This window comes from Netta rufina (assembly GCF_964035555.1).
Source record: "Netta rufina genome assembly, chromosome: 4".
Taxonomy (NCBI): Eukaryota; Metazoa; Chordata; class Aves; order Anseriformes; family Anatidae; genus Netta; species Netta rufina.
Genome location: NC_140127.1, coordinates 5133457 through 5149758, shown reverse-complemented (window position 1 = coordinate 5149758; position 16302 = coordinate 5133457). Strand labels below are relative to the sequence as shown.

The 16302-nt window shown below is 37.3% G+C and overlaps 1 protein-coding gene across 1 annotated transcript in view; it reads right to left on the bottom strand.

Moving 5' to 3' along the window:
- The window catches only part of COL25A1 (collagen type XXV alpha 1 chain), a 297785-nt gene that overhangs the window by 36798 nt on the left and 244685 nt on the right, over positions 1-16302 (bottom strand). Inside the window, exons 16-18 of the mRNA XM_084285919.1 lie at positions 12740-12772; positions 12539-12574; positions 8506-8550 (exon numbers count right to left, since the gene is read on the bottom strand). Of these exons, the coding sequence (XP_084142045.1) occupies positions 8506-8550; positions 12539-12574; positions 12740-12772 (114 nt within the window). The remainder of the gene's footprint in view (positions 1-8505; positions 8551-12538; positions 12575-12739; positions 12773-16302) is intronic.

Here is a 16302-nt window from a genome sequence, read left to right as displayed (position 1 = left end):
GCTTTGCAATAGCAAGTGGAATTCATAATGAAAGAAGCTGGCAGCTTAAGTAGCATAACTAGAGTACAGATCTTACATGACACAACTTTAAAACATTATCAAATGTGGAATGGAATAACTAGTGTGTCAGTAAAGAGTAGGAACTGACTGGCAGAGCAGCAGCTCTTCTGAGAAAGACGTGGGGGTTACAATGGATGCTGAGTTGAACATCATCCCATGGTGTGTTCTTATCACACACAAACCAAACTTCTGTAGGTAGGACTTACATTAAGAAAAAACATGCACTTCTCCTTCTGTTAAGATTAGCACTGCCATTGAAGTGTGAAATGTAAGGAAAAAAAATTTCCTCTCAGTAAGGCATGCTTATGTCACTGTAACGGAACGGCAACTGAAAGACTGTCCTGATTAGTCCAGCACACAGACATGATGTTTGAGCCATAGAGGAAATCGAAGTTAGGAAATCTAGGACTAAGGGTTTTTTCATTTTAAATATATGACATTTCCAAGTAAGCTGGCCCATAGCTGCAAGAAAGTGTGAATAAAAGCCTACTTGGAACTGCACTTGGATTTGACATCATTCTAGCTCTGGCATCTCCTGATCTCAAGTCTCTTGCTTAAATGAACTCTGAATTAGCTTTAAACAGTTGTGAAGCACTGAAAGGAAAGCAGGGAACCAGAGTAACCAAGTTTTACAACACTTTACTAAACATGTCACTACAGATTCTTCTAATAAAACCAAAATTTTATCTGGTAGGAATCTCCTACAAGCTTCTTTGCCAGCTAAAACAGGGACAGGGAACACAACAACTGGAAGAGAAAAGTTAAACAGGTAGGTTATGACAGGAGTTTTTGGAATTCCCCTATGTGAAATACAGTTTGACAGCTGTATAAAAAGCAAGTGATGACTCCTCATGCATTTTAGTTTAACCCTTCGGCACAGTTATGAAATAACAACTTAGAAACCACCACATTGCACAGGAAGTCAACAAGATGAATCTCAGCATTTAAACTTCACCTACTGTGAGAGCTTGGAGCAATTTGCAATCGTACAGCACGGGCAACTTGGTATTCAATAAAATAAATCTACAAGCTTGTGAATTGCTTCCATTTTACAGAGGAGTGATTTGTTATCATTTAGGAAGGAACAAATCTTAATGGCTTGAGATGTTAATATTTTAACAGACTAAGAGCCTACCTCTGAGCTCATTTTCACTCTAAAATATTTGTCAAATGTAGAAATACATTATGGACAACAAATTATATGCTGCTTTTCACAAACCTTCTTAAAGTTAATTTCACTTCTAATCATAAAATGTCTAAAGTAGAAAAGGGCCCTGTAATGGCATGCTGTGCACCTAGCTTAATGCGAGCTCCGTCAGAATTAATAGCAAAAAAATACCTTGTAATTTACTTCAGAGGATAGTCATTTTTTATGGGGATTATTATCTAGACGTATTCATAACTGGTTGTTTCATGATGATCAAAGCTTTTAGAGGCTGAGGCACAGGCTAGCTTTGATATCAGAGGTTGACCCTCTCATGACACGTGGCTCACTGTCACTGTCTTAATTTTTACAGAACCTGTAATTGGCTAAAACTTGAACTTTTGTTCAAAAAGGTGCAAAAATTAAAATTCTACTTGCCATGCTAATTGCTTTTTCAAACACCACTTACTTGACAAATGCTTATAAGCAACATAGATCTAATTCTGTACTCAGCCTCCACTGCACAGCTGAGACACAAGCAATGAACTTATTTGAAACTGTACTCACAGACAGGCCCTGTCCAATTCCAGTCCTTGAAATGCAAGGTTCTACACTTACATATACTGACATGGATGGAAGGTTCCTCACTTTACTCACTTCAAGAGACCAAGGTGCAGTTGTAAATGTCATCCTGACTAGTCATATTTGAAAATACCAGTATGATGCCCATTCCTTGTCTAATGCTACTGAAAGAATCCTACAAAGTTGAAGATACACAGGATAAGAGCTATCAAACAAAAACAAAAACAAAAACAAAAACACCCAAAAACCCAAATCCAAGGCAATTTAGAGAACCAGCACAAAGTTGGAATAGGTTGGATTTGGTTCACTATTGCCTTTGTTGCTTTTCCAGAAATTGCCCTCTGTTGCCCTCAGACTTGAGGTTTCTGAGGTTGCCATCCAATCAAAATACTGCAACATTCTCACTCAGGAGAAGAGTGAGGGCTAAATTCTCAGAAGTCTTTCAGAGGTGCAAGCCCACAGCAGTCAATGGAGCTGTACTTGCTCATGCCCTGCCTGCATCTGCTCAGGGAGTCGGGGGCACTCAGTTCCAGTGAAGCAAAGCCTCAGAAGCTCAGCCTGCTTTAGACAGAGAACAGCACCTTATACTTGCTCACTGAACAGGGCATTAGAGGGACTTATATATAGCCTCAAGTCCATGGGAACTTCACTCTCAGGAGGACTACAGTATTCTGTTCATAAGAAGGAAATGAGCAAGGTAAAAGGAAATCTGATAAAAAAACAACTCCAGTTTGTAATGTCTTTGTTAGTGCTTTTCATACCAACTCAGAATTGGCTCAAGAAATGGCCAGTTAAGCAGGTTGTCTGCCTCACTCGTCACATTTGAAACAATATCTTTACACACTCTAAACTTAGAGAAACAATTCTCGTTTTGAATTTCCAAATGCATGTTTAGCCTTTATGATTCATTTAAAGAAGCACAATGTACTACCTTAAAACCTGTCTAAAACCTTGAAGCTTCACAACTAACCCTACTTTGTATGACATTTATTGCTTTTTAGTGAGCCTAATTTTCTCATCGTTTTTAAGTTCTGCCTGCTTGGAACATATGCTGCTTTGGAAGGGCACTAAGGGAATAATTCTACAGCAATAAGTCTGATTAATTCTGCATGCATTAGTCATATCAAGGACTTCCTACTTAAAGGCTAATTATAATTCAAGTCAGCATGGTACCTACTTTTGAGGATTAGAATAAAAACACTTGTTGTAATGAGCACCTCATTTTTAATTCTTTGCGATGACTGATCTGCTAAATTATTAGAGCCTGGCCCCAAACTGTTTTCTTTAGAAAAAAGTTAGATTACAAGTCTAAGGAATTATTTGTTGCTGCTATTAAAAATAAAGAACTTTATTGCGTGCAATCATTTCTGACCAACTAAAATTGTATATTTGAAGTGCAGAAATAATTTTGTGCCTGATAAAATACTTCATTTCCAAATGCAACAAAATATAGGGCTTTCAGATTATTCAGTTGCATTCAAACTTTGGATTTGGATTGATTTTTTGTCAGCAGAAAGAAAAATTGAACTATATAATAAAGCAGATCCCGTGAAATAGATCTTTACAAGCTTAATCTTACAACTAGTAATAACTTTAGGGCAAATAGCATCCTGTATTTCAGTTACTTATGCTTTAGACTTTTCCAAGAAAGAAAATAGGAGCTTTCATGATTTGGAGGATATAGTTTCTGATGGATTAATAAGAACTGCATATATCCCAAAGAATGCCCAAGTAAATACTCCTGACACATGCATACCATCCAATGTTAATGATTTCATTTTCTGGCCTTGATTCTCATAATTAAGTCTGGAAAATTACATGTCTACCCTATGCAAGCGATTACTGCCAAATCATACAGAAACCGGAGTGAACAATGCTAGATGTGTAGCTACTTGCATACAAATACATATTCATACATACAGTTCCACTCTGGAAAATAAATACTCAAAGTTAGTGGCACAACTGTATCTTTTTTTTTTTTTTTTTTTTTTTTTTTTTCCCCAAAAAAATAAATCTACCCATGCATGGAGCTACCTTTGAAAGCCAGGCTTCCAAGTGCAGGTACTAAATCCTATTTTTAGGCTCTTTCCCATTTTTACCCAAAGCATGCATCATTACATTCCACTTTTCAGTATTTAACCAACATTGTTTGTCCTGCACGTTGTTTTTTCTACTCATACAACCCACTCTTGAGAACACTTTATATGAGTGATGGAAGGCTGGAAATTAGTTGACATTTGAATATTTCAATATATGTATCAGCTAAGGAAAGTACATATCAGGGTATTTTCAATAGAGCTGAGTTTCCAGTAGAATTCCCACAATTTTCAACTGCTGTAATTAACGTGTTCAGTACATCTCCACTCCTAGGATTCAGAAATGGCTATCACAAGGTCAATTGGCCTCTTCCAGCTCCCACATTCAGGCTAGAAGGTTCTGATTATGGCAATCTATAAGATAAAATGAATTGAAGACTAAGCAAGACTAAGCCCCAGAAATAATGGAAAGAGAGGCATAAGGTTTCGTGGTAACATTCATTGACAATGAAGAAAAACAGGAAGAAGAATAGAAATACAGATCCTCTACAAAAAGAAAATGAAATAAACCCCTAAACATTAGGGAAGCTCAGACTTCCTAGAAACTCCTGGGGTAAAAGGGAAGTTTGAAGAACTTTTATCTGTGTGGTGAATGGCATTGACCCCAGAATTAAACATCTGAAACGGACATTTACTTTAGATTTCATTTTGCTACCAGATGCTGAAAGGAAAAGCAAGAACACTTGAGCTTCAACAACACAGTCACTTTCTTTTCTTAAGAGTTTAAATGGCTTTAGGAGACAAACTTCTATGCACCCAGCTTCAAAATTCTGTCTTTCTTTTTCTCTGGAAGTCTTCTTTTGTATCAGAAGCCACTGGATGAAAGGAGTATCAATTCTACTAGAACTTAAAAAAAAAAAAATAAAATAAAAAAGTTCTATGGAGTAGCAAGTTCTGCAGTCTTCCCATGGAATTAGGAAAGTCAAAGGATGAGCTCTTTGCATATGAAGAAGTAAAAATAAATAAATTAATTAATTCATTCATTAAAGTACAGAACAAATCAAAATAAGAACCGCTTTTCATAAAAAAAAATAATAATCAAATTCCATATTCTTATCCAAGAATATTCCCACATACTTATCCAAGGTTCTACTGAAAACAGCTACAGTGCCAGTTAAGTCAGTCTGAAGTACAAAAAGATAAAAATGGCTGCATACTGGCAAGTCTATTGAATCAGCCAATTTTGCAAGATTTGAAAGCGCAGGAAACTTTCCCCACATCACAAAAGCAGAAGGACTAGGAAGGCTTTCTTTTCTTGTGCCAAATCATTCAACAGTTTTCTTGAACACTACAGAATAAAAGCTCAGTTGCGGTCATGAGCTTTGCTTCTGTATTGTTTTAAAAATGGAGGGGAGAGAAATCCCAGAAATGCTGATGAAAACCCAGAAATGCTGCACAAAATGCTGTTATTGAGAAAAGTTTGTGTCTTGTTGAAGTTGAGGATTGCACTGACAAATTCCAGAAAATGCAAGACAATGGATTTGAGAGATGTCTGATGGTACAAATAATATGGGTATGCATTATTTCCATTACAGTAAGGCAGTACTGCTATGTACGTATCATCCCATAAAATTATGAGATAAAACAGGTATATGAAGTTTGTGTTTCATCGAAAGTATTCTGCATCTACGTGGCGTCAGTTGGGGGATATCAGAGCCATGAGTTAATATTCTGTGTTTAGGTGCCTTACTCACTTCCCAAATGACATGGTGGAACACATTCAGAGGCTCATTAAGTTTCCAGCCATTCCTAAACAGCAACAGGTGCTTGAGAAACACTTCTCCAGCATGTCACAGACAGCTTCATCACTGTCTTGGAAATAACTGACTGCACTTGTGTTTCCTCCATGGCACCAACTGACAATGTTGAGAGAAAGAAAAAGAACAGGAAGAACTCCCAAAACATCCGCATGGGCACAGTGAATGAGTCTAGAAAAATAATTAACAACAACCCCACTGCATACTCTGAATTCAGGTATGATACTTGCATGTCCATCCCGTATTGCAGTCCATTCAGGCCCCGATATCATGTTAAACCAAGGTCTAACAGATTTCTGGGAACATATACTGATTAATTAATAGAAATGGCATTACAAGAAGTTGAAACTTTCCAGTGATTAATATTTATTAATCCTTTAAGTAGCCTGGCTATGCCTTCAGGGATACTGGAATGGATGCCTTGGGAATTTTCTTCAGCCATGAAAAGAAAGATGAGATTTAGCTGGAAAGATATGGTTCTCTGACTGCCGTGGTATTGTTTTTACAGGCTGGTTTAACATTTGTAAGGAGTGCTATCTACGTGTATAGTTACCTAAAGCATTTCATATTGCAGCCTGCCACTGTAGAGAGATTAACTCACAAGAAAGCAAATTTGTAGTTTAACTCATAGCTTTAGGAGAAGAAAAGAAGACTTCAATTCCTTTCATGATAGTTATAGGATGAATACCTAACACCGGAAGAACTACATACAAGAGTTCCCTGTGCACAGAACACCCCAGTGTCTTGCTCATCTTTTTTCTACATAGAAGAACTATAAAGAAAAGGAAATTCTTTGAAAATTAAGCAACTTGGAGTCCTCTCTTGGCTCTTTCTCCTGTGTCTTGAAGGATTCTGTATGCATCGGTTTGTCAGAATCCAACAATTCCATAGCATTTAAGAACATGAAAACTCTCTAAACATGATCCTCAGACAGCTAGCTTGTTCGCTCAAAATTACTTGATACTGTATAACAAATGGGAAAAAAAAAATGTTCACTATTTATTTACTTAATTTCCAGGCAAATAAATCAATGGATAAATTGTCCCCATTCCTTGGCTACTTGGCTGGGGAGCAGAGGTTTAGGCTAAACCCATTCACCTACAGGTGAATGCACTTCAGAAGCACTTGCCACCTAGAGCAAGTTCAAAACTGCTTGAGCAGAAAACAAACAAAAAGTGCTAATTTCTAGAACATCACAGGAAGACACAGACTTTGAGAACATCCTGTAATAACTCCAATTATAGAGGACTGAAGAAAGACAAAAAAAGTGCAGTGACATCCCTAATGTATTTTAGCTGCAAGGGACCTCAATAGACAATTCTGTAGAAGACTTTTCATTTCATGTTTTGCCTTTTAGGTGAATCTGAAAGCCACTCTTTTGAGCCGTTCTTATCATCAACGACAACAACAACAACCAAAAATAACAGCAATGATATTCCCAGATCAGAAATTTAAACTTTTGTAATTTCCTTGCTGATGATATTTGTGGACATGCATGGTCTGTACGAACATGGAATCCACACAGACCTGCCATAATACAACCTCAGCTGGTTTTGGCAAGTGATCCCAGGATGCTGGCATTGACCTCCAGCTGAGCTACCTCTTTGCTCACTATTAAATCAAACAGACCATGGATTTCTGTCAAAGCTGTTTATGAAAACAGAATTTCGTTACATGAAGGACTCAGCTCCTACGTGATCTTCATCAGTCAATGTGGGTTTCTTTCCTGCAGAAAATGAATGACCTCCCTGGGAACTACATTTTCAGGTATGATAACATACAAACTTTAATAAGCACTTTCAATTTTTCCCATAATTCACTAGCAACAGAGAAAGGACATTATGCTTGAATGGTGTGGCGATTCACAAGTCCCTTGAGAAAACCACTGCACATGTTACATTCCTTGAGATAATCCTGAATCCTACCAAAATGGACAAGAGCTTGGCCTTTGGTTTATCCCCCTTTTTACTGGAGAAGAGTTATAAACTACCTACTGAGATACGCACAAGCCCACACTGGAATGCAAAGAGAAAATTTCAGAGATTTTCTTCTCTGAAAGAAGAATCTTTACCACAATCTAACAAGCACTCACTCAGGATGTAAATCCAGTCACTTCGTGCAGCATTATAGGTTTACAGTTCAAACTGTGCAAGTGTCTGCAACTCCCTGTGCAACCACTTATGCTAGAGCTAAATCAACCACGTCTTTTGGATCAACTTACCTAAAGATCCCAGACAAACTGGAAGCCAGGAGCTAAACCAGGTATTACGTCAGGGTCTGTAGCTAATACTGAATAGAATCTTATTAAAACATTTTGACTTGTCAGTGGAGATCACTACTGTGTAATGGAGCACAGAGTATTCTTGTTGACAGAGTCAGTTCTCTACAGCCTGTGTGTAATGAATGCAGTTTTCTGGCTGGAGGCTTAGTAAATTCAGTAAGTCTACTGCTACAGGAAAGTACCCATCAAAATGGAAACCGAGTAAAACTTTGTGACAATGACAATGTCACAAATAACAAGTCTCTTCCATTGTACAGAAATATAAAAGCTATTATATATATATGTTTATATGTGTATATATATATATATATATATATATATATATATATATATATATATTTAAGCAGTGGAATCTTTATTTCCTAGATGGGCAATGGTCTACTTCACATTTTAATATAAGATATTGTTTGATTCCTTAAACAATTATTCAGTGCAAAACCTGCCTGTGACAATCCTCAGTTCAATACCAGAGACTCAGAAGGTGATAACAGTACAAGCACAATAAGTTCACTTTAACAAAATCCTTGCAGTCCCGCCCCTCTTTGTGATGACCCCTAAATACAACAGAGACTACAGTTTATTTACCTTTATCCCAGGGAGTCCAGGAAGCCCAGGAAGACCTGGTTCACCCTACACAGGAAAATTGCATAATATTACAGACATTATTTGGTTATGGTCACTATCCAGCGAACACCTCTGTATATTCTGCAGCAAGATAAAAGAGCATAGATGACTGCTAGTCATTTCAGGCAGGGCTGATATTCTGATATTTTCAAAATGAATGATTTAATGTGACTGTCCTAATGTACATTTAGGAACAAAAATATCTTCTGGGAACCTCTGATGCTATGATAACACCCACATCTAAAATCCATGTCAGAAAAAAAAAATCCCCCCCAAAAAAAACCTCACACACAAAAATGAATTCTCGTTAGCCTTCACCAAAGGAGAGGAAAACAAGCAGCACTGGTTTATTTTACACACTGCCATTTAAGTTCCATACTTACAACAGATGTTTAATTCTGTTCCATTTTCAACTCTGAGATAGATATTGTGCTGCATAACTATCTGATTTAGCTAGAAAGTAATTCAGGTTTAAATTGTGCAATTCAAGCAGGACTGCCTAATTACAACTGCACCATCATTTTTATAGACCTATCTGCTGCATCATTTCAGTGCTTGGTATTTATCTCTGAATATATACGGTGTCATGAAGGATAGCAGGAATATAACCTTCTACAGCTTTACCCAGAAATGCCTTACTTATTTAAAATTGCAATAAAATGACCTATAATACAGCATTTGCAAGGGTAAATTGTTAACAAGAATAGAAAGCTGAATGCATTTATTTTGAAATGAAGTTGATATTAGTCTAAGACAAGAAAGCCTACTACAACATTCTCACACATGGGGATTTTGAGGTATCAGCTAAATAGAAAGATGTTGTCTAGGGAAATAAAAATGATGAACAACAACAAAAAAGATAGCAATAACATGTGAAGAAAACATTATTTTAAAGGCTGTAGACTTTATTTTATTACACATGTGGATTCAAACCAGCACATTGGATCTCAATATTCCCTGAACTTTCTAGAAGCTCATGTCTGAACTCTGAAGCCAACTTTTACCTTTATAACAAGTTGAACTATATTCCAGATTTTGTACACTCTTGAGCTTTACAGAAATCCAGATTTCTGCTCTGTGGTTTGGGCTGATTCATACAGATTTTGCTATTAAAACATTTTGTATGTGTGTATACACATACATATATACTTCCATGTATTCACTTCTCTATACAGATATGTATGCATGTATATACTCAAAAAAAAACCCCACATGCATACAGATGTTCCTCAGACTACGGTACCCCAAAACACTTTGAGGCAATAATATTAACCAGACTTGAAGCACTAATAATAAAATTACATTCTGCCACAAAAAACACTGCTGAAAAACACAATAGAGGGTCTGCAAATTGTTTTACCAAATGGAGTAATTTTTACATGTTATAGCTGGATCTGATAACAGCTTCTTTGTCCATTTCAGTCACTCCAACATTTTAAGTATTCATACTGCCTAAAAGCACAGGGAAGAATCCAGTCTGAAAATATTAACTATAAAATGAGATGAAAGAGTGGACTCTAGCTCTTGGTTTATTGCCTAACACTTTCTAAAGCAGGAAATGGGTTGTCACTCTTGCAAAAGAATAATCCATTAAACAGTCTCCATTACACTCAATCCTGACAAAATGCTAGCTACAAAACCTCTCTTCATCTTTCACTTTCTTACCTGAGTAGCCATACATGTCACACAGCTAATATGACCTACCCTCATCCAACTGTGAAGCACTAAGTTTCACTTCTAAGCTCAGCATTTGAATAATTAGAACTGATAAATCTATTAATATTGCTGCAGTAGGTCACTGTTTAGTCTTGGGACAGAGCTAACCCCTAGGGAACTACATGTAACAAGCAGAGAGGATCCAGCAAGGCCACTTCAACTTCACAGTACTCTAAACCAATTAAGATGCCCCTCAAAGATGGAAAAAATGTAGAACAATGAAACCATTAACGCTTCATTAAAATTAGTATCGTAGATGATGCATAACATTTTATTTTCTGGACCTTTCATAATACAAAATATGTGAGTATGATTAAAGAGAACAATGACATTTGAAGAAACAGAGGCTGTACACTAAATCCACCTCATAATGTTAGGGTTGGCAGGGCAGGTTGTTCTATCGCCTCTGCAATACAACATATGGCACACAACAGCCTTGTCAGGCCATTCAGACACCATCACACCTCATCTCGTGTAAATAATGTTCAGGTGGACAGCTCAATATATATCTGTTCTTAGAAGATGGATAAGGAGTAAATGGAAGAAGAGGAAGAAGTAATATATAAAGAAGGAAGATCCAGGAAGGAAATAGGAATGGAGCACGGTAGGGGATGAAGAAGAGAGGCGATGTAGGGGGCACAGACATACGTCTGTTTGAGAAAAGGCTACCCCCAGCCTCTGGTGGGGTGAGCAAGTTCCTGCTGAACAGGGGCAGGATGGCAGATGTGGGACACCTGGCTGGACGAGGCACTCTGAGAGAGCGTATTATGGGAGCTGCTGTGTATTATGGGAGCTCCCTGGCTGGGCACAGGGAGGTGGCATATTGGGAGTTTGTGAGGTGATGTGGAAAGAATGCATTAAGCCCCCTTTGGTGCGAACAACAAGCTGAGACTATACAAAGTCTGAACTGCATGCCTCTCACTTATCTATATTACATAAACGAGATCAAACCTGAGTGCCTGGGGACTGAGATGCAGGAGCCTGCTGATAAATCACTGCTGCTTTTACCTCCATGGCAGCCAGCTAATGAGAAGATGAATCTCAACAGGCTCTTAAGTGCATTTTCTAGTTTATTACCCAAGCAGAGCACACAGTGCAGAACGCACACGCTTAATGATTCCACAGATTAGATAGCTTTAAACTAGTATGATTACTTTCTCTAATTAAAACTGCATTTTACTAAAGAACTGCATTTGCAACCATAATAGTCTTTGTTTAGTCTGTTATAATTGATGACAATTAATATTTCTCAAACAAAAAGACTCTACTTCTCATTTTACATTAATGTATGTTCAGGGGTTTTGCTTAGTCACGTAAAGGCCCTGAGTATTAGAAACAGCTGTACTGTCATTCACCATATAGAATTTTAGCTCTTGGCTGGCTGGCTGGCTGGAATACCTGCTCACTCAACCTTCAGCTGGGCTTTGCTCCACTCTGGCAGCAGTGGGTGATTTTCAGTTATAAGACGCAAGAACGGTGCTGAAGGCTCCAGAGGGAAACAAGTACTGCAAAGCAAAAATCTGGTTCCCTCATTGTCTCTTCTCTTTGCCCTTTCACCATTTCTCCCAGCAGGACCTGCCTCCTACTCTCCTGAAAGGCAGCCGAAGGCACAGCATTCACTATGTTTGATGGACTGTAGATTCAAAGGGGAAATTCCCCAGCTTCATAGGGCCTCATGCAGCACAGAGTCAATACAGCTCCTGCTGGATCTTTACTTGCAAAAAGATAAAATAAAATAAAATAACCAGCCTTGGCTACATGGCACCCAGGGGAATTTCTTCCTCAGGAAGGAAGAATGAAGCAGCATTAGCCATTGCATATCTCTGATAGTTTGATTCCTCTTACAAGTACATGGAAAAGGGATTCTAGTCAGCATTTATTTTCTTCTTAATGAGATGTAATAATGTCCCATAATCTGAAGGTTAATATTCAGTCAAACATGCAAGGTTAACTTGTGATCATTCAAGTAGCAGAGCCATTCTTTGTTAGTCTCACCAGCTGCAATTGCGTAAGCTTTCAATACAAGAAGTGCTCTGTCACTAGAAGAGGAAGTGGGTTATTCTAATATTGCCTTTCATGCTAATTAGTATCATTCCTGTGCTTTTTAAAATACAAAATGACCATATAAAAAAACAATTGTACAAGTCTTAGGCTGTTAAATTGTAAAGCCTTGGGATTATCCTAGTAGAGGTAAATGTCACTGCTAACATCTGCATAACAAGTTTTATCACAAATCTGACAGTGAAGAAAAAAAGACACAAGAATTTCCAATTTATACCTTTTGTCCAGGTCGCCCAGATTCACCAGGTTCACCCTAAAAGAAAATATATGAAAGGCATGAAATCTGACAAAATGAATTAAAAATAAGGTTGGGGAAAATCATAACATTAATGGTACCTGAAACAGTTGTGACAGTACAAAGTAACACAGACCAGCCACCCCACTTCTTCCCGTGCAACTGCTTTAAACATTAAATTACCTTAATTCCTGCAGCAGATGAACCAGGGTCACCCTGACAGAAAATCCACAAGAAACAATCATACTTATTACATATACATTTTTTTTTTTTTTTAAGGAAAGAGATACAGCAAAATATGCAAGGTTATAGCAAGATTATGTAGCAAAATAACTGTATAGCAAGAGTACCAATTTTCTGTGATGCTACATAGAAATTTATCCATTGAAATTAAATCAAAATGATTCAGAAAAGAAGCAGTATTATTTAAAAGAACATTTGGACAGAGTTAGTTTCAAACAGCAATAATTAACCTCAAATTTCACAACCAGTAATGTAGATGCAATAATTGCAGATTTTGTATAAATGTGCTTCATAAAGCCAGGAGATGGAACATAGTTTGGCATTTCTAAATTGCTGGTATACATTAAAAATCATTTACTGCCATTTACAAAGTGTATAAGTGATCTTTTTGACCTGGTTCTGCAGACGGCAAGTATCAGGTCTCGACTGACGAAGCTTTGTGTGCTAATGAAGGTAAGCCTTGAAAAAACAGTGACCATCAGGACAGGTCATAGCTTAATTTCCACAGCTCTTCAGCCTATTTAAACTGATAGTTCAATGCAGTTAAGTGTTGTACATTACAGGATAAGATGGCTACAGTAATTTACGAATTCAGGAAAAAATTCTGTTCTGAAGAAACATCTTGCATTCAAAAAGAGTTCTCCTGTGTTATTGGACTTGATAGGCAGTGATACACACACAGTCAGAGAATTGGCAAGTGACCCAGTAGGGAAGATTTTAGCTCCCAGTTCATTTTGTGTAACTGCTACAGGATCCTTAAAATTATTGTGTACACATTTGCTGCATTTTTTTCTTAAATGGCATGCCAAAAATATGGAAAAAGCTAAACTAAGGAAAAAAATTGCTAGTCAAAATACAGGCTGTTGAAGATGGCTAGATTGCTTTTATTTGAAGAACTGCCTCATTATTTGTTACTCAAAATAAATTGGGATTGTTCATTGAAAATAACAGGTTGCTACACAGCAGCAACTGCAGGCTCCTCAACAGCCTGTTGGTGATTTACATAGGTAGAACAGGAGCCAGTAGTGTAATCCACTTTGAAGATGTTTAAGCAGAGTATCTATTCCTGGTGGTTCAGTGAAGCTGGAGGAAGCATTTTGGGAATGCCATAGTTTAAAATTTGTTTTAGGTATATATATATATTTTTAACAGTGTAATAAAATTAAATGGTACCATGTAACGTGTTCACTACTTTTTGAAGAAGAAAAATAGATTTCCTCTACACAGTTACCACAGTGCTCTCATGTGTGAAGAAAAAAAAAAAAAAAAGTCAGTTTTATGAAGGGTTGATTCATGTCTGGAAACCTGAGCTGCCTCATCTTGACAGACATGCATGAGTGATACAGCTGATATCCCTTACAAGCATGTACAACTGCAAAGCTTCAAGGACTTTTTATAGCTATAAACTGGCAAAGCAACTGGTAAGAGACATTCACAAGTTAAACATTTTAAAGGATAATGATGGATATGGGGGAGATAAGAGTATTTATAAAGTATTTATAATCCACCTTCACATAAGAATGAAAATTAATATGGGATTAAAGAAAAATATACGGCACAGCATGTTCTCAGTTCTCTGATGAGTCAGACAGCTTAGAAATGAAGAAACTTTAGCAGGGGAACACGCACACACAAGAAAGATACTTGGTAATTTCCAGAAGCCAAGGCTACAATAGAAAAGCAGGAATAAGAACTCAAGTCTGGCATTGGCACTGTCTTCAAAGTAGGACTACTCAGCGAAGTCGGTTTCCTTTTTAAATCACAGGTCAAGAAGTATGTACCCAAGCCTGTGTTTCTGAGATCTATTGGGCAGAAAGAAAACTTATACTAATTGCACAAATAGGAGCCAATTCCTAAAACCAAGTCTGAAACTGTTGCCACCTGACCTCTCTCACCATGCTAATAAATATTTAGTGTGAATATATAAATATTCACAGAAACATCACTTAATATTTTAAAGAAATGCTTTTACATTTCTATGAATTAAATCTCTTAAACATGTGGCATGATAATTTAGTGTAATAGACTCTGCATTTACTTATATAAAATGTCTTGTTTACTGACCAAGGAAGGCACATACATGTAAGTGGTTGAACAGCTGAGAACTGAACCAGTACTAGCCTTATCTCATCTCTGAACAATAACTCCAGTAGTTCTCTTAAAAAGTTTATTTATGAATGGATACTTAGTAAGTCATGAACTCCTCTCCGCAGGTGTTCAGCTGGCAAAAACTGTCAATTTTCATCTGGTAGTGAAGTTCCATAATGGAACACATGCCCCAGACATTTCAGAGCTACCCAAATACAAGGCATAAGTTGTGTAGTAGGGAAAAAATATATCAGAAGACATGTGTAAGCCATAATGCGTTAATAAGGCTGGGCTGTGAAATTTGCTGGGACTTGATTCCACCTGCTTCTTTTAAGACAACAAAAAAAGTATGGTTTTCTATGTTAAACTCTTGCCCCAGTAGAAAATAGCCAGAGGAAACACAAAGGGAATGCCACTGTGCTACTCTGATGCTCTGCATTATAGCAGAACAGTCCAGTAAATATAACTCTTTGAGATGATCATGGCAACTGAAAAAAGAAAATGAAAACAAGAAAGAAAAAGATATGCAGGGAAAAAAAAATCAAGGCTTTGTGAACATATTAATTAAATCTGGCTGTAATAGACATTCTTAGTTCCTCTATCACTAGCATGATTAATAATTGCTAGGCAAATTCATGCCTGAATTATATTCAATGATCATGTAGCAAAATCTTTCCCCTACGATGAACAGCAGGAAAGAACACAATCCTTGCTAAGCAGTGCAAATGTAATGTAATGACACCATGTTTAATTCTTGTTCCTATATTATCTGTCAAAATACATCCTTCTAAGCTCCCTAGCAAAGTGCTGTTTGCAGAGATATCTTTTGGAAACATTAAGCTGCAGCTCTCCTACAAGATCTGGATATTTTTTTGAGTGGCACTTTGCGTAGCAGGCAAGAAAAATGGGGAGAAAAAATGTTAACTAAGCCACAGTTTTGCGTATTCTGTCCTAAGAATTCACGCAGTGGATGCCAGCCCACCACTATTAGAGCAATGCACTCCATGCAAACAGCATGCACATGTATTTCCATGTCACCACACCACCTCTGAAACTTATAAAAATAGCTTGAGGAGATGGGAGACTTCTGTACTGTGAAGTCCAACAAATATATTGAAATTTCTTTAGATACTGAAGTATAGGAAATCTCCTGATGACCTACACTTTCCACAAGCTGATCCCAAACTGATTAAATACAGAAATGTTACAAAAAACTATACTCATGAAGAAAGGATCTCCCACTAGAAGAGCGGGACATATTTTCTTTTTTATTTTCATTAAACAAGGTCCCAAGCAAGGAGAAGCATGCACTGCAGACAGTGCATCACAGGCGTATTAACGGATAGGCTTACTCTCACAGTTGATAAAATAGCAAAGCAACAAAGAAAGCTACACTCGACTGCCCAGGTTGATTA